This window comes from Puntigrus tetrazona, chromosome 1 (genome assembly GCF_018831695.1).
Source record: "Puntigrus tetrazona isolate hp1 chromosome 1, ASM1883169v1, whole genome shotgun sequence".
Classification (NCBI taxonomy): domain Eukaryota; kingdom Metazoa; phylum Chordata; class Actinopteri; order Cypriniformes; family Cyprinidae; genus Puntigrus; species Puntigrus tetrazona.
The window spans coordinates 28,260,996-28,279,804 of NC_056699.1; the positions used below are offsets into that span (position 1 = coordinate 28,260,996).

Genomic DNA, 18,809 nt, shown 5'->3' on the forward strand with positions numbered 1-18,809 from the left:
GTGGAGGTAAAGGAAACAACACAGGTGACTAGAAACGAAAGTAAACAGGGAAAATCTACATACGCCATTGCCAACAAACCGGCTGCATATTTTGTGGTAAGTTTTTATTTTCTATTTTATGTAACCATGGGATCGTTATAAAAGTCAGCTGCTATTTAAAAATGTAGCTTTTTATACACGTGGGATTTTAATACCAGAACACTATATTTAGACGCGGCTTTACTGCTCTGAGCCTCCGCCCAAAACTACAGGAAGTTAACGATTAAAGGGTTTCCTAAATTATTTGTGATGTAGGCTGTTTCTAATTACCAGAGGCACGCTGGCATACCTATATATAACATCTAGATAGATAAATAAAACAGGACGATCTGTGAAGTCAATGGTGTATATAAAAACACGTAAACAGCAGCAACCTAAATGAACACAATTCAATTAAAACTGTAAATAAAAACAATCACATACATAAGGACTGATTGGGAACATTTCATGGCTGCTGGCGTATTCATTTGGTGGCATGTTCTGCTGGACTGAACTGCAGGTGTGCTGTATTAACTTAATTGCACTGAACTTTATGAGCATCATGTGCTCTGTGAAACATCATTATTTATTTGACCTCTATCTATCTGTCATGTTATTATTTATTTATTGGTAAGAGGATAATCGATATCTCAACCATCTTTTTACAAATGAGTGGGAGGACACTGCCTCCAAAATGAGTCAGCATAACAAGAGGAGAAATGAGGGCATGGAGAGTGATCAGTGGATGAAGACTGATTCTCCTGAAATCAATCCTGGAACCTCTGAGCCCAGGTAAAACACACACACACTCATATATATACATAACAATGTATTCGCACCCCATTTTAAATTCTTAAACCTCCTGGACAGTAACCAGTCTGGATCAGAAGTGAACATTCGACCGAAACTGCTCAGTTGTTAAATGTTTGCCTAAAACATTAATAAAACTATTCTGGCTCTGCAACCCTTTAACTAAATTTATTACTTCAAACCTATGTGACATCTCTTACATCAACATTTTACTCTCTTACTGAGTACTATCTATTCTAATTCTATTTAGTATTAAATGAATACACCCATGACATCAATTGCATCATTTTTCACTAACTGCTAGTTCTTTTCTTTAAAAACTGAGACTAGATTTATTTTTTCCCCTAATCTCTTAACTTGTTTCCTTAAAAAAATAAAAAAACTACATGTATTTCGTTTGGCTATCAGAGACTCACAGTGAAGAGAATCACAGTGCTTACATGTTCTTGTTATTGCTCTTTTGTTGGTTTTGATTGCTTCTGTTGTCTTCATTTCAGAAGTCACTTTGGATAATAGCATCTTCTAAACTTTAAATATGTATAAATTGTGTTCTGGGGTAAATATAATAAAGTTTGATGAAAAGCAAACTGAAAAGTTAATGTAAAATTGTCACGTTTTTACGTGGTTTCGCTGGAAAGACTCGAGACTCGAAAATAAACTTAAACAGATTTAATCTTTTAACGTGCAAAAATAAACATAGGCAGGCAGGCAGGCAGAACAAAAACCACGAAAAGACCTCGGGAACAAAACATAGAAATAACGTAGTAACTTTGAGTAACATGGGGTAACATTGATGATCCGACAACGTGCACACAACACACAGGGCTTAAATACAAAGGAAATTAACTAAATTAACAAGACACAGCTGGAAGACAATTAAACAATTGAACACAATGGGAAGGCAGGGCACACAGATGACACGTGGCTCAAGACAAAAACAATAACAAAAAGTCCAGAGGTGTGACCAAAATAAAAAATTAATTTTAGTACAAAATAAATAAATAAAATTTTAGACAATGCTGTTTTTATATTTTTCAGTTTTAGCAGGACAAAGAAACTCCGGACAAACTCTCCAGAACCCAGTGGTGTGTCTATGAAAAGTAACAACTCCATTGTGCAGCCCCTGTTTTCAACGAACCAAGCACCTCTGACCCTCCGTAAGTTGCCATTTCAAAGCTGCAGTTCGTAAGTTTTGCCTCTTTGTCGCTATCTCTGTTTGAAAACCTGGAATTGCAGTTGCTTGCAAAATTATATTCCATGCATGGACTCTGGCGGAGCTCCAGCGTGGATGAATTCAAGGTTTTGAGGTCAGTGTGCAGCTGTCAGTATTTGCACCAAATGTACCCTGTACTTAGTAATCACAGACTCTAGTCTACCTTTTGGAATATATGACCCAAATAAGCAATTTCATTAAGGTGTCATCTTAACAAGTATGTAACAAGTCTGCCACGTGGTGTTCTGATCAACTGAGGAAAAAGCATTAAAATAAATTGCTCCACCAATGGTGATTAAGTGTAAGCTCATATTACATCAAACTATGCAAATTATTATCATTATACTTTATTCTTAAAATATTAAATGTTCACAACATCAGCATTGCATCACTATGAGTATAGTGGGCATTAGCGTGTAGATTGTAATTTATGTACAGTCTAATCTCTAATGGTTGAAATGTAATGACACAATGCCAAGCTCAAATTTCAGTGACCCCCATACCACTCAAATTATAAAACATTATGAGATGTCTGTTGTGAAAGTAATGCAATAGTTTTGAACACTGTCTGGTATTTTCTCTAATACTGATTTAATTTTTGTTCAAATAAAATTATGAACTGCAGCTGTAATGTAGTGTATTTAAGATGAAGGATTTACCTCAGTGAAATAACAATACATACAATCCAAAAACAATATGAAATGTACATCACAAAAATGCTCAAAGAGGGGCATCAAAATTATATCAGGGGAATCATATCTCTGTTTTCTTTCTTTTATACTTGACCTGATCAGATCTGAGCAGTCCACTACATCTCACTACCCAACACACATTAATCAGGACAAAACTAAACTAGTCTTGCAGACATATGCACTGCAGACCAGCAAAGACCAACACAAAACCAGCATGAGAAACAAGTATAGGAACTTGTTTGAGGAACCAACTCAAACAAGACCCTCCTGAACAAGATCTACACACAACTGTACATTGTAAAGGGAGAGTGAAGGAGTGAATGAAGAGCATGAGATTTTACAGATGGAGAAAACAGCCAGAACAAAACACTCACAAGATACTCCAATATACTACAATGAGATCTTAAAATCTTCACCTAAACCAGGATCTGAGGAGAAAGACCAGATCAAGACTGTTCTTACTAAAGGCATCGCTGGAATTGGAAAAACCGTCTCTGTGCAGAAGTTCATTCTGGACTGGGCTGAGGAAAAGCCAATCAAGATGTAGATTTCATTTTTGTTCTTCCATTTCGAGAGCTGAACTTGATCCAAGATCATCAGTACAGTCTTCACAGACTTCTGCTGGACTTTCATCCTGAACTTGAAGATCTGGACTCAAAGATTTATGAGGAGTGTAAAGTTGTGTTCATCTTGGGCGGTCTGGATGAAAGCAGAATCCACTGATGTTTTCAGATGATCAGAAAGTTTGTGATGTGACTGAGACTTCATCAGTCAGTGTGTTGATGACAAACCTAATGAAAGGAGAGCTGCTTCCCTCTGCTCTCATCTGGATCACCTCCAGACCAGCAGCAGCCAATCAGATCCTCCAAATACATCAACCGTCTGACAGAAATTCAGGGATTCACTGAGCCTCAGAAGGAGGAATATTTCAGGAAGAGAATCAGTGACCAGCATCAAGCCAGCAGAATCATCTCACACATCAGAAAAGCAAGAAGCCTCCACATAATGTGCCCACATCCCTGTCTTTTGCCAGATCTCATCCACTGTGCTTCAGAAGCTCCTGGAAGAAGATCTGAGTGCAGAAATCCCTCAAACTCTGACTGAAATGTACATCCACTTCCTGCTGATTCAGATGAACACAAGGAACCAGAAGTATGAAGAGAGAGATCCAGAGAAACCCTGCAGTCTAACAGTAAACTAATTGTGAAACTTGCTAAAGTTGCTTTCAAACAGTTGATGAAGGGCAATGTGATGTTCTATGAGGAGGACCTGATTGAGAGTGGCATAGACATCACTGATGCCTCAGTGTATTCTGGGATTTGTACTGAGATCTTTAAGGAGGAATCTGTGATTCATCAGAGAAAAGTATATAGCTTTGTTCATCTAAGCATTCAGGAGTTTCTCGCTGCTTTCTATGTGTTTTACTTTAACATAAGCAGGAATATAGAACCATTATTGGATTCACTGCATTATTTGTATAAAAGAGCAGTAGATAAAGCCATTGAGAGTGAGAATGGTCACCTGGATCTGTTCCTGAGGTTTCTGATGGGCATCTCACTGGAGTCTAATCAGAGACTTTTACAGGATCTACTGACACACACAGAGAACAGCTTAGAGAGCATCACAGAAGCCACACAATACATTAAAGAGAAGATCAGAGGTGGACATGACCTCTCCACTGAAAGATCCATCAATCTGTTCCTCTGTCTGCTGGAAGTGAAAGATCAGACTCTGTCCAGAGAGATTCAGGATTTTGTGAAATCAGACAAACACTCAGAGAAGAAACTCTCTCCTGCTCACTGCTCAACAATCTCCTACATGCTTCAGATGTCAGAGGAGGTGCTGGATGAGCTGGACCTCAAGAAATACAACACATCAGATGAGGGGAGAAGACTGATACCAGCTGTGATCAACTGCAGAAAAGCTCTGTGAGTATTTCATTCTGAAGATTTACAGCCAGTGAGTCAATAGCTTTTTGGTTTAGTGCTTGACTGAGACTAAACTAATATTATCTTTCATTGAACATTTTGTCCCATAGCTTTCCTGGTTGTAACCTCACTGCTCAGGATTGTAAAGTTGTATCATCAGCTCTTCAGTCCTCTAACTGTGTCCTGAGGAGCTGGATCTGAGTAACAATGACCTGCAGGATTCAGGAGTGAAGCTGCTCTCTGATGGATTGAAGAGTCCAAACTGTCAGCTGCAGATACTGAGAGTAGATACATAAGGGAAGATGTGCAGTTATTCAGTAATAATGTTGCTGTGTGTCTGTGGATGATTCGTTCATGTGTGTGTGTCTGTAGGTTGTCTGGCTGTATGGTGACGGAGGAAGGCTGTGGTTATTTGTCTTCAGCTCTGAGTTTAAACCCTCACACCTGAAAGAACTGGATCTGAGCTACAATCACCCAGGAGATTCAGGAATGCAGCTGCTCAAACATAAACTGGAGGATCCAAACTGTAAACTGGTAGAACTCAAGTATGTGGGACAGCTATAATTTAAGACATATTTATAACAGTCTAAGAATACAGTTTAAGATAAATAAAATAAAACATGTAAGCTAATGCTATGTCCACACTGGATGTGCACTCGGTTGCTTCACACTGTTATCAATGGATGTGACCATTCCAAATTATTTTTGAGCTATCTGAATCTGGATGAGATGTAGTATATGCATAGCTATAAGTGGTCTATCAGGTTTAGATCCATACATGTAAGCATGGAATTGCTGCATCTATTTTACAAAATTGCTAAACTGTTGCATTGTATGTTAATCATTAATACATTTATCAGTACTGTTGCTGTTTTGTCTTAGTTTTAACCATGGAGGAGGTTCAGGATTAAACCAGGACTGAGAAAATGTAGGTATTCACACACAGAGACACACATGTGCATATTTAATGATGCCATAGATGTTCTTTTCATCTCTTTTCTTGTTTACAGATGCCTGTGATCTCATACTGGATCCAAAAACGGCACACACTCAAGTCATCCTGTCCGAAGACAACAAAAAAGCAAGTTGTATAAAGAGGAGCAGCCGTATCCTGACTGTCCAGAGAGATTTGAGCGCTTTGAGCAGGTTCTGTTCTGTTCAGTCAGAGAGAGTCTGACTGGGCGCTGTTACTGGGAGGCTGAATGGAGCGGATGGGGTCATGTCGCGGTGTCATATAAAGGAATCAGCAGGAAAGGTGGGAGCAGCTGTCGGTTTGGACTCAATAAGAAGTCCTGGAATCTTTACTGCTGTGATACGCTTTACTCTGTCTGGCACAATAATAAGAGGACAAACATTCCTGTCCCTTCATCTTCATCTAATAGAGTAGGAGTGTATGTGGATGTGTCGGTTGGCTCTCTGTCCTTCTACAGCGTCTCTGACACACACACTCACACACTTACACACATTCAACACCACATTCACTGAACCCCTCTCGCTGGATTTAGACTATATCCTAATTCTTCAGTATTTTTCTGCTGAATTTGAATTTTACCAAAAACAAAAGAAACACAAAGATAAATTCCTCTATAATGGCAACAAATAAAGTTTTTCAGCACTTCCTAGATAAAGATCCAAATACCTTTAGCTTTCATGGACATATTTTCATAGACATTTCAGACTAATTCCTCTTATATTGCAAGTCACTGATATAAGGTATCATTTATTCTTGTGTGTGTTTTAGTAGGCAAAGGTAGCCATATTAGCCTTTTTTTGTTACCATCACATTTTTGTATGTACATACGTGTTTTTGCATTGTATATTTTTAAATGCTTATATGTAGTTAGATCTGTAGTTAATTTCTGATCAGACTTTAAGAAGATTAAAGCTAATAAAAATCCCTAGATTTACATTCATGGAATGTTCAGATGAGCCAAGACTATTAAACTCCAAATGTCAAAATTTAAATCTAAAGACCCTAAACCCCATTAGAATCAATCAGACGTTCCTTCTATGTAATATGTCTAACCAATTTAAACAACTTTAAGCTTCCACTCTATCTAATCATACTAACAACATGCTAATAATGCTAGAAACACGGTAATTGTGTAATCTACATGATTGTAACTAGCTTATCATGCTAACAACATCCTAGTAACTTACTAATCATGCTAACGACGTTAATCATGCTAGTAGCATGCTAATCATGCTAACAACATGGTAGTAACATGCTAATCATGCTAGTGACATACAAAACATGCTAGAGCCATGTTGGTAACTTGTTAATCAACAAACCACCCGAACTGAATAACAACACCCTAGCAACTACCCCAGGTACCTTAGCAACCACATAGCTAGACCTTAGCAGCCACCTGGTACCCTAGCAACTGCCCCAGGTACCCTAGCAACCACCTAGAATTTCCTAGTTACCACTCTGAGGTCCTTAGATTATAGATAGATAGATTCTGAACGTCTTTAAAACTACTTCTAATAGGGTCAGACTTTCTCAAGCCAACTTCAAAGATTGTTAACAAACTTTACTTATCTATTTACATTTATAATTACATTGTTGACCCATCACCTTACCCTTTAACCCACCCTTAAACATAACCTGAGCCCCAAACATGTCCTAGCCTTCCCTGTATCCCACCTTAATAATGGCAATACTGTTTTACAATGCAGCATGACCCCAATAAGTACATTGTACATATTTCTGATGTAAGTACATAGTATTTAAGGCCACCTAATGTAAAGTGTGTCTCTTTATTGTAACAATTTGACAGTTGATATTGGGTTAATCGTCATTTTCTTCAAAAATATTTGCTTTAATCATAATGCTTTGAAATATTAGTTCATTATGAAGATATTAGTCGTATTATAACATTATGTTACATTTTTGTGCATATGCATTGAGAAAGCAGGAAGCAGTCACTGTGCTTTCACACAGGACACGTTTGCAGTGCACTACTGTATTTGTACATTTTGTATAATTTCAACAATGCAATTTCAGCATATTAAGATGTATACTGAACCAACAACTTTTTCTAACTAATGTTACTTCATGGTCGGCCTTTACAAACCACATGTAATCTACTAATTAGACATACAAATGTATGCATGACAGGCTATTTCAAGTGTAAACTGAAACGTATACACCTACATGCTAATGACATCAACCTGCAAGGTGACGACCAAAAAAATAAATTAATAAAATAAATAAAAAACAACAATACTGTATTCACTAACAACATATAGGCACCAATAATATGTGATCATATTGAAAAACAATAATCATATAAATTATGTAATGTTATATTAATTACGTAGATTTATAGAGTTAATAAGATAAATAAACAACTGATTAAATAATGATTGAGCATTAGTGATGAACACCTGCTGTTTCTGAGAATGACAGAGGATCAGATGGTGATGTTTAACTGGCTAAAATGATGCCAGCATCAAAAAGATCAGTGTTTGATTTAGTTGGGCTCTTGACCCTTTACGAATTCAAAGAAACGGCTTCTAAGCAACTGCTTCACAGCTAGCACTGACTACATAGATTAGCAATGGATTATAAATATACTTCATTATTATTCAAATTATTTATCTCCAACCCCGAAAAAGGTAGCAACATATTTCATTTTTGAGGCCACGAGGGATGGAAGTACAGTGCATGTATTGTACCGTCAATTAAAACATACCAATATTAAGCTTATTTCCAAAAAAATATATATGTCAAAACTGCATATAAAGTTGTGATTTATGAAGATTACAAGATACAACCCTCATACCATTGTAAAGACTGTAATCTATCCTCACAGCCTCATTTACATTTAATCTGACTATGATCTACGGCAGATGAAATTCAAAGGGAGTCAAAAAAATCTTCTACAAAACCAGATGTAGAGAAGGAATAGGAGGTAAGAGACATAATAGCAAAATAAAATTAACTTGCACTTTTATCAAAGGTATCAATTAAAAACATTGTAACAAACCAGTTCGTGAAGAAATGAATGCACACTATTTTGGATGGAGGCAACTCCTTAGCGTTTAATGGTTTATATGGTAACACATCGAAGTGTAAGAAAATATCATTCAATCAGATTAAATTACATCGAGAGATCGCCATCACTCTGATTTCAAACGGGTTTAAACAGCACATCATTAGAGTCCAGGGAACAGGTAGAATTCCTTTGTAAGGGATGCTCTTTCCAGGCACGGCATGAGTTTGATATCTCCTCTCAATGGGAGTGTGGCCATGTATTTGGTGACCTAAGAAACAGTGGGTTGAGGGGACTTTGAATGACAAATAAGTCAAAGAAGTTTAAATGATCTTTCTTTTCCAAATTACCTTCATGAATAACTCCATAATGTCATGTTGATGAGCCCATTCACAGAAAACCTCCACTATGCAACTGATAAAGTAACATCCAGTTTTAATATTCCTGTAAGATAAAGCATCTGTGGAGATAATTTATGGGAAGGTCATACAATAAAGCACTTCAAAGCAACCTTTGAAACTATGCTTATCGTTACAGACAAACTGAGCGGCAAGAACATATTTTTATTTTCTAGTATGTTTCAATGTGCATCAACTAACATAAAAAATAGATACATAAATAAAAAAAAAACAAAACACTTTCATCCATTTCTAGCACACATTCAAATATGAGTAACAGTGTGAACTACCGATCAAATTCATTTCAGCAGTCGGTGTTTTAAGACTCACTAGGGATGCTGGACATAAAGCAGACAAAGTCTTTCTCCTTGTGAAACCAGGAGTCTTTCTCGACACTTGTTCACGCACCTTCTCACCTTCTAGTTGAGCTGAGTGACAGAGATATGGTTAACAATATGGAAGAGACCACCAATAAATATACAGGCTGAGACATGAAAACGAGAAATAATATCTTAACCACTGAGTTTCATCAGTCATGCCGTACATCTGCTGGCTTGAATGAGAATGACTTTCGGTTTATCGATCAGAGCGGGACAGTTGACTGAGTTCAGGTGGGGAGAAGATGTCCTCAACAAAGAAGATATCCTCTGAAGTATAATGATGCTTGACACCTAGAATGACATCTCTATTGTTAACTCTTCCCCGTGAGACATGATGACCACGAAGGTGCTGTCTAAGTCTCGATGTTCAGAGAGAAGTTCCGAGAAGTTTCTGACTTCTCTATCTATTTCCTGTGGATAAATAAACAAGCTATTTTTTTAAAATGCAGTAATGCAGTAATGTGCACAGTATAATTGCCACTTTATATATTTATTATTGTTACTTAGACAGTAATGTTTTCATGAAGGAGGAATGTTTCACGTACCTCTCCAGAGAGATTTCTGCGTTTCTCAACATTATAACCCAAAGCTTTCAGCAGCCACTCCATGTTCTCCTCGTCTATCTCTGCTCCTTTCCTGTTGGGCATGCCAGTCAAATTCAATATTGGTGATCAGCAGAGCTGGCCGTTTCCTCTGAACCGTTGCTGGTCTGTAAATCTGTGAAGAAACACCACAATTATGCATGATGATTAGTGATGAACACCTTGTTATTGAGAATTACAGAGGATCAGATGTTAATGTGTTAAAAATGATGCCACCATCATGGAGATCAGTGTTTCCATAATGATCTCCATGATGGTGGCATCATTTCAATCAATAAAACATCAACATTTGATCCTTTATAATTCGAGTCGGATGATCTACTCAGACACAAATTTTTACATTTATGTTAATGTTTCTAGAGATGTGAGCCGAACACGTCGTAGTTATATTTCAGAAGATACAATTCAAACAACAAGGGGTACAAATATGCAAAATATGCTGGAAAACAGCCATCGCCATATATTTTTTTAGTAAAAAAAGCAGGTCTGACTGCATTGTTTTTACAAAAGCTAACTTAGATAGAGATACTTGCTTCATCTCCTTTTCTTGAAGAATTTTCTCTTAAACTCTTGGCTGGATTGAATCATTTTGCGTTGTTTCCCATCAGACTGTGACTCCACAGGCATTGAAGCTTTTCTCGTGTCCTGCTGACCTAGAGATATAGAGACTGATTTGAACACAGTTGTAAAATACCCATTTAAGATTTTTTTTTCTCTTGGTAAATATGAAAGTGGCAAGCTTTGGTTTATTAATAAGCACATGATTAGTCGACACACACCCATATACATACCTTCCAGAAGCTTTAATTCAAGGCTTTTTGCAAGATTATTTTGACTCATTTTGCGCAGCACTTGGACTGTGATTTTCCCAGCGTCAGTATCGTACCGATTTACCATGAGGCTCACCACAGCCTTACGATCAGCTCCCTCCAGGTCTCCTTTAGGAAAACGCTCGATGTCATCTGCCAAACCAGTACACAGGTGCCACTTGAATTCTTCAAGATCTTCTTTCTCCAGGTCCTTAAGTGCCTTCAACAATATGCTAGCGTCTTCCATTTTGTGTCACTAAGAAAAAAATACACATCAGTCTTGATTTTTCTCTGAAAGGATTAGTTTACCTAAAAATGAAAATTTTGCCATTAATTACTGCACTTTATGTTGTTCCAAACCCATGAGACCTCCATTTAGATATTTTGATGGAATCGGAGAACTCTCATATCCTTAAGATCATCTACTTGTACTCAACTGTGCTATTTAGGGATTTTTAAATAAAATTAATATAACTAAAATGCACTTGTCTACCTTTGTTTTAAAAAAATATTTAATTGCCACTTGTAACACACTTGAAACCATCTTTCATACAATACTACTCAAGTGTAATATAAGTGGTAACTAAATAATTTTGTGTCAAAAGTGCATTTTACTTCATATTAATGGTGTCTCAAAATAGCACAGTTGAGTACATTTGATAGACCTATCTTAAGAAGTACCAAATAATTAATATATAATCATTATATAAGTACAAAATTAGTGCGCAAAAATACAGCACTTTAATTACATTATGGAAGTGTATTTGTTTCTTACCTGGGGAGAGAGATGTTCTTGTGTGCTGTTCGTGGACGGTTGAATTCACAGGACAGAAAGACTTGGGTGAATGAGAAAGTTATCACTTATTTTAATCATGTATATTTACAAAAAAAAAGAGGGGATTTGATGCTAATAAGCATTATAGTTACTGGTTCTAGTGTGCATTAGAGATAGAAGTTACAAACAAGTTAAGACAAACTAAACACTAGGAACCTGTCCCGCAGCTCTCTGGTGCTTCCTAGTTTCACTTTAAAAAAACCTGTTCTGATAAAGGACGTCCTGCTCAGAGCTGCACTTTCACTTTCGACCTGTAGGGGAGCGCTGATATCCCATTGTTATGCTGTTCAGGTTCATATCCAATGTAGATAAGTACATGTGCATGCAGTATATATTAAACAGGGCATATCATTAGCAGTTTTTAACAGAGAATTAATGGTAAGAGCAATATTGGCATCTACTGAATTAAGGCTACTCATCAATAAATATTGCCTTATTTTGCTATGCCTTCTTTGTGATGTTTGAGATTATCTTAACCAATCTAAATAAAGCTGTATCAAGCAGTATAACTCTTAGCTCTGTGAATTTCTTTCACTTAGAGATGAAACTGACGTTTGTATGTATGTATATGTGTATATATATATATGCGTGTGTATATATAGAACCAACATCAGACCAAGTCAGTTCTCGCAGTGATCAATAAATCTGTTAGTCAAGCAGACACACATAATAGTTGATTATTTATTCATCAACTGCTCCAAACATTAAAACTTGACAAAAAGCCATAGTTGTCTTTATGGGCGATCGCTATGTTCTCTGATACCGGTGACAGTCTCTGCTCATTTAAGCCCTTTTTTTGTCCTGTATTGCATGCGTTTCATGTTGGCTGTGCTGTTTTCTTTGAGTTTCCCCTGTGGATTTATTAAAAGACTTTTATTTATAGTTCTCTGTCTCCTTACAGCACCAGAACTAACTGGACTTTAAAACGTTTTTTGTTAGTTTTTCTGGTACCCCAAAGTATTTCTTCTGTTACCCAAAACAGTATTACCAGACTTCTGTCTGTTATCCTTTTTTCTTATGCACCAAAAATGAAGTTCACTTTATATCATTTTTGTTCTTTATTTTTAATAAATTCATGTAAACAAACGTATATTTATTAATTTGCATGTCCAGCAACATTTCAGAAAACTTAATATAAGACATTTGGTAATGTACTTTCTTTAATCAATTAAGGCAGTGGTTCTCAACCGTGTTCCTGGAGGCCCCTAATGCTTTCATTAGACGAGTCTCTACTAATGAGCTGATGATCTGAATCAAGTGTGATTGATTGAGGAGACATGAAAAACAATCAGTGTTGAGTGCCTCCAAGAACGTTGGTCGGGAACCACTGAACTACAAAGGCATGATGATGTTTCTATGCAATTTTCATCCTATTTAAGATCTAATGTTCTGCCTCTAAACAGATTTCACATGATTAGAGTCCAGGAAACAGGTAGAACTTCCTCACAAGTGTCGTCCTTTCGATGCACGGCAATATTTGCTGCTCGTGTATGAAGCGTGGGTCATTCTCCATGCGTGAGGCCACCTGTAAAAAAGATCACATTTAGATGTAACGAGAAGCAAACTTGTTCATGTAAACCGAGCAGTGCACTTGTGAATATGTTGACTTTTAGCAAGAATCCTCATTTACCCTCCTGAACATTTCCATAATGTCATATTTATAAGCGCTTGTGCTGAACACATCCACTATGTAGTTGATGAAAAAGCTTCCATTGGCAGGATCCCTGTACGCATAGACATCTGTGGAGATAAAATATCTTCAGGTCATACAACATAAAATACAAAGCAAAAGACTTTGCTCCTTGAGGAAGAAACACCGGGCAATGTAGATGTTGTTCAATAACAGATCTGTGTAGTTTTATGGAGTGAAACTAATATATTCAACAAAAGGAACACAAAGTTGTTTTAATTGCTTCTACTGGACCATTGAATATGACCACAATGAACAGGTGTGAGAAATATCTCATATCTGCAGTCAGTGCTTTTTTGGTTGGTGTTTTTCTCACCAGGAAGGGTGGACATAAAGCAGACAAAGTCTTTCTCCTTGTGAACCCAGGAGTCTGATTCAAACGCACTGTCGCTAACATACACGCCTCCTACATCCCCTAGACAAAGAAATTATTGTGTGACATTTTTGCATAAAAGACTACACTTTTCCAGCGTGCTAAGTACCAAATACTAAAGAAATGAAAACAAGTCATATCATACTTCCTCTGCAGGCTTGAACGAGAATGACCTTTGGTTTTTCGATCAGAGCGGGACAATTGACTGAGTTGAGATGGGAGAAGATGTCCTCAACAAAGAAGACATCTCCGGTGTTGTTTGTGTGATAATGGACACCTAAAATGGCGTCTTTATTTTCGATTCTTTTCCCGTGAGACATCATGACCACAAAGGTGCTGTCCGAGTCTCTGTGTCCAGAATGTTTGGAGAAGTTCTTGACTGCTTCACTTATTGCCTGCAAAGAAATGCATGGTACAACATATATAGTATATTTACATATAAATACGTGTTCACCAATCCAGACTTTTGTCTCACACACCTTGCCCGAGAGATTTCTGTGTTTCTCAACGCTGTAGCCCAAAGCTCTCAGCAGCCACTCTATGTTCTCCTCGTCTTTCTCTGCTCCGTTCCTGTTACTTGAGTGGTCGAACGCAATGTTGGTGATTAGCAGAGCTAAACCTTTCCTCTGAGACCTGCTCGTTGGTATATAAACCTATGAAAAAAGATCAGAATTATGTAGAATTAAAACACAAGCAACTCCAGATGACCCATCTACATAATATGGCATGAAATCATTTGTTTTCTACATGTCTTAAATACATTTATAAGTACTGTGTAATATTTTAGACAATATTTTTTGGGTCTGTAAGATTTTGATGTTGAAATGTGGTTTATGTAGACCAGAATTCTTTAATGATTAAAACGTTTTTACTTGATACAGAAATATAGAAATAATGTAGATATGTTTTATAACATTATAAATGCCTTCACTGGCACATCGATCAATGTAATGCATCCAAATTATTAATTCTAGAGTCATTCTATTCACTTTAGGGTCAGGAAACACTGATCTATATAAAATATCACAATTTTTGCAGCATGTTGTGTAAAGACAATAGTTAATCAAAAATCAATTTAAGATGAATGTGCAGGAAAGTCAAAGTCGACAACAACATTAACTCTGCAGGAATAATGCAATAAATAATGACTCCTGACTGTATTATTTTCATAGACGTTTAAAGAAACAGATACTTGCATCTTTTCTCTCTTGTGTAAGAAGTCTGTCTTTAAACTCTTGACTGCATGCAGCAATGTTGCATGGTCTGTGCCAGTCAGACTGGATGGGCTGCAGGTCCATAGACTCTGGAGCACTTCTCGTTACCTCCTGCACAGGCTGCTGACCTAAAGACATAAAATATGTTCACGTCTTAGGTATATTAAAATCATCTTAACTGTTATCTAACTTTGTGTATTTATATCTTTATTTTTGCAAAAAGATGACAGCTATACAGTATATATACTTCAGAGTACTTCACAAATACGAAATCCTAAAGTGATAAAGAAAATAAAATAAATAAAAGCCTTGCCTTCTTGAAGTTTTATTTGAAGGCGCTTTGCGAGCTCATTTTGTTTCATGTTGCGCAGCGCTTGGACTGTGATCTTCCCAGCGTCATCAGGATAGTGCTTTACCACGCAGTCCACCACATCCTCGCGATCAGACGTCTGAAGCTTTGCTCGAGGAATCGGCTCAAGGCCTGCCGTCACACCATTACACAGCTGCCAGATGAATTGTTTGAGCTCTTTATCCACAAGATCCTCAAGTGTCTCAGTCATCACTCTTTTGGTGTCCATTTTGTGTCACTAGGAGAAAAAAAAAAGAAAAGTCAAATCATTGTCGTGTTTTACTGGAATTTCCCTTTGAAGTTTAAAATAAGACAGCCCCACAAGACCTGAGGTACTCGGGGCGGATCTCGTCCACCTCCGGTGCCTTGCCCCCTAGGAGCTTCTTAACTACCTCGGTGACAAGTTCTCTCCTGGGCTCCCGGCCTCTGCTTCCTCAGTGGAAGACGTGTTGGCGGGATTGAGGAGATCCTCAGCAGATTCCCACCCCCACTGTACACAGTGTTGGCAGGACACTGCTTTCCCCTCCAGAACCTTTTCTAGGCCATCTGATAGTCCTTCTCCATGGCCTAACCAAACTTCTCCCAGACCTGAGTTTTAACCTCCACAACCACCCAGGCCTTAGCCCGCTTGGCCCACCGCTACCCATCAGCTCCTCAGGAGTCCCACGAGCCAAGCAGGCTCAATTGGACTCCTCAGCTTGATTCCATCCCTTTTTTGCCGCCCCTACAGGCACCCAAGACTTTATGGCCACAGCTCTGAAAGGCTGCGTCAACAATGAAGGCAGAGAACATAGTCAACTCGGACTCTATGTCTCCAAACTTCCTCTAGATTCAGTAAAGGTGAAAGGAAACCAAGCATAGTATTTGTTGTTTTTTACCTTGTTGTATTGAAATTTGATCAAACTGTGACCCCCGTACCAAGTGTTGAATATTAGATGTTAAATATTCAAGGTTCGTTAAAAATTGTAGAAACTTGGTCGTGTGTCCTTTGCTCCCTTTTATTCCATTGATGAGAAGAATCAAATCTTTAGCAATCAGCATAAGATGCAGTCAACAAAGTCACATAGTGCAGGACTACCATGATGAACATGATGAATTAGCAGGATAGACAGAATGAAAAGGATGGTTTTTTGGTCACTACAAACAATATAAAAAGAAAATTAAACTCATAAACAACTACATTAAACATTATTTACTCAATCCACATAAGGATTAAATATCTAAAGTGAAAATGAACAAATTCAAACAATACAAATTACCAAACAAACTTACTTAACACATCCTAAGGAAAGGATTCAAGGACATGGTTGGGTGCCCATTCAAACACCCACACCTCACCAAGGCAAAAAAAAAAAAAAAAAAAAAGGGACAAAGGAAGGAAGTGAGGTCTCAACCAGGGGGAAAATGGGTAATGTAGTGTGCCATATATGGAGTTGATCTTAAAAGGCGAATTACTAGGATTTGTGGGAAATGTAGTTCAAAGAAAAATGAAATTAGGAAAAAAGGTAAACTAGTCAAATTCCCAACACCAAGGTACTTACCGAACCGTGACATCTGTGTATCGTGCCACCCCTAATATATATATTTATATATAGCCCTTATTTGCCTCATTCCCATTACCCTTTAAACTGCACAAATTAAAATTGCAATTTGAAAAAGGGAAAAAAATCACTGCAATGGAAACAGGGTTTTTGCGTTTACAGATTACATTGCATGATTACTCTTCAATGCATTATATCCTCCAAGAAACACTTAATGCATGGTTGTTCTGGAGTATGAGGGGCTTTCCTGCTGTTAATGCTTGGACAGTTTACACTGTACACATCGCGGAGCAGTCTGGCTCCGATACGGCCACTGAAGCTGATTGCAGTCTCTCTAGTTGATGCTTGTTTGATGCTTGGAATAAACATACCATAAACATAACATAAACATAATAACATATACGTATAATTATACGTATATAGAAAATGATTAAATTTTTTTTGCATATGGTGGTGTGTTCTAAATGAGTTTTCCTACCATTATATCCTATTCTCCTACTCCTAAAATAAGAAATTATCTCAAAATATCATCTTGCTTACAGTATCGCAATACATTGCAACATATGAAAAAGCAGCGTTATAGTAATCTAAAGATTTTATCTACCAAAACATTACTATAAAGCTGCTTTTTCAGCAATCTGTATTATTAAAGTGTTGTATAAAAGGCAAATGACTGTACTTACGATTCTGCTTGAACAAAGATTCTGTGTGTCTGCGCTGGTTTAGAGGTTTGAATAAAAGCATTGCTCATGATTCTGATTGGCTCTTTGGAAGCACTGGGAGGACTTCAGGAGGGTCGTTCTGGTTTTTGTGTGTGTTTTCTTGTCACTGGGTTGAACTATACTGTTGAACCAGACCATATCAGTAACAGATTCTCAATTAATAGCTGATCCTTTATTTTGCACAAATATCAGCATTTATAAGCAAGGCTTTAAATTTTTTAGAGTTTTTTCTTTTAGGAAAGCATTTAATATTCCTGAGGAAAGACATCTTTCATTGTAAGTTAATGCTACTGAATAAAGAGGAAAAAGATTAAAACAGTACTTCTAGCTTATCCATATTTTGTCAAACGAGGAGAGTTTTTACACTTTAGTTCAAATCGGGTCTTACTTATTTTTGAACATTCTGCATGGGGCAGGTTGTAACAACAAAACTATGTTTGATATGAAGTCCTGTTAGAACATGAAGTGTGTTTCCTGCAGTGCATCAAAGAGATTGTTTACAGGCCTAACTTAAACGCCGCACATAACTTGTTCAGACGAAGAGCCTGAAGAGCCTGCAGCAAAACTGGGTACCCCATTTTTATTTTTGTGAAAACCTACTCATGCACAAATGCATTTAAACCGAATAATAACCAGCAAACCAGTTTGACAGCACACAAACGCCTCAAAGACAGAAACAAGCAGCACGTACCAGAATAAAATGAAGGACAACCTAACAAACTCTAAATATATTCCATATTCACCAGTCCCCAAAATCCCTGGTAACTGCTGGCATGAAAATACCTTATCATTCATCATCCATTATTTCTTGGCTGTATCACAGGAGATGTTCTCGTACAGACTTGTAGAGATGTTTGCTCCTGAACTCTTCTTCAGAAAGAGAGAAAAAGAGAGATGTTTGTTATGTGATAAATACACACTGATCCACATCAGACCTCCTTCATGAGATATGAACATACGCTCAGAAGCTTTCTAGCTGCGCCTCTTTTTTTTTTCAGTTTTTAGTTGCATCCATTTTCTGTCTGAAAAAGGACTTGATTGATCTGGACAAAAATAATCATTTAAAATCGTCTCTTTCTGTATGTCCCACCCGATCTCATGAATGTCTCTATAAACTTGTGGGGAGTCATTTTCATGAGATGCATTTTTTCTAAAACTCCACATTAAAAACGCATCTGTTTGATTGAGCACATTTGAAGCCATACATTTTCTTGCTGAGCAGGTTAGAAAGTATTTA

The 18,809-nt window shown here is 37.3% G+C and overlaps 3 protein-coding genes, 2 long non-coding RNA genes and 1 pseudogene across 6 annotated transcripts; 3 read left to right on the forward strand and 3 right to left on the reverse strand.

Moving 5' to 3' along the window:
* Window positions 1-42: 42 nt before the first annotated feature.
* LOC122326623 lies at window positions 43-3,591 on the forward strand. The gene is made up of 4 exons (XR_006247498.1): window positions 43-96; window positions 692-810; window positions 1,867-1,985; window positions 2,836-3,591. It is a non-coding gene; the product is annotated as an uncharacterized LOC122326623 (long non-coding RNA).
* An 8-nt stretch (window positions 3,592-3,599) lies between these two features.
* On the forward strand, window positions 3,600-4,938 carry LOC122362355 (NLR family CARD domain-containing protein 3-like). Its single transcript, XM_043263840.1, has 2 exons — window positions 3,600-4,661; window positions 4,772-4,938. Exons 1-2 carry the CDS (start codon window positions 3,970-3,972, stop codon window positions 4,860-4,862), a joined length of 783 nt encoding a protein of 260 aa, XP_043119775.1. The 5' UTR covers window positions 3,600-3,969; the 3' UTR covers window positions 4,863-4,938.
* A 95-nt stretch (window positions 4,939-5,033) lies between these two features.
* LOC122326586 lies at window positions 5,034-8,390 on the forward strand. Its single transcript, XR_006247495.1, has 3 exons — window positions 5,034-5,206; window positions 5,544-5,589; window positions 5,672-8,390. It is a non-coding gene; the product is annotated as an uncharacterized LOC122326586 (long non-coding RNA).
* Window positions 8,391-9,386: 996 nt separating this feature from the next.
* On the reverse strand, window positions 9,387-10,359 carry LOC122349352 (annotated as a pseudogene).
* A 214-nt stretch (window positions 10,360-10,573) lies between these two features.
* LOC122349362 (caspase b-like) lies at window positions 10,574-12,554 on the reverse strand. Its single transcript, XM_043245377.1, has 3 exons — window positions 11,624-12,554; window positions 10,831-11,104; window positions 10,574-10,692 (listed from the first exon to the last, which is right to left on the reverse strand). Exons 2-3 carry the CDS (start codon window positions 11,093-11,095, stop codon window positions 10,574-10,576), a joined length of 384 nt encoding a protein of 127 aa, XP_043101312.1. The 5' UTR covers window positions 11,096-11,104; window positions 11,624-12,554.
* Window positions 12,555-12,722: 168 nt separating this feature from the next.
* LOC122360767 (caspase b-like) lies at window positions 12,723-17,614 on the reverse strand. Of its 2 annotated transcripts, none has more exons than XM_043261700.1 (8): window positions 17,534-17,614; window positions 15,274-15,547; window positions 14,943-15,088; window positions 14,226-14,399; window positions 13,892-14,141; window positions 13,690-13,788; window positions 13,314-13,423; window positions 12,723-13,208 (listed from the first exon to the last, which is right to left on the reverse strand). In XM_043261700.1, the coding sequence occupies exons 2-8, from the start codon at window positions 15,536-15,538 to the stop codon at window positions 13,098-13,100; spliced, it is 1,155 nt and encodes a 384-aa protein (XP_043117635.1). In that variant the 5' UTR covers window positions 15,539-15,547; window positions 17,534-17,614; the 3' UTR covers window positions 12,723-13,097. The 2 variants fall into 2 exon arrangements, with proteins under 2 accessions (XP_043117635.1, XP_043117589.1); XM_043261654.1 differs by lacking the exon at window positions 17,534-17,614 and adding an exon at window positions 16,582-16,640.
* Between the last annotated feature and the right edge of the window lie 1,195 nt (window positions 17,615-18,809).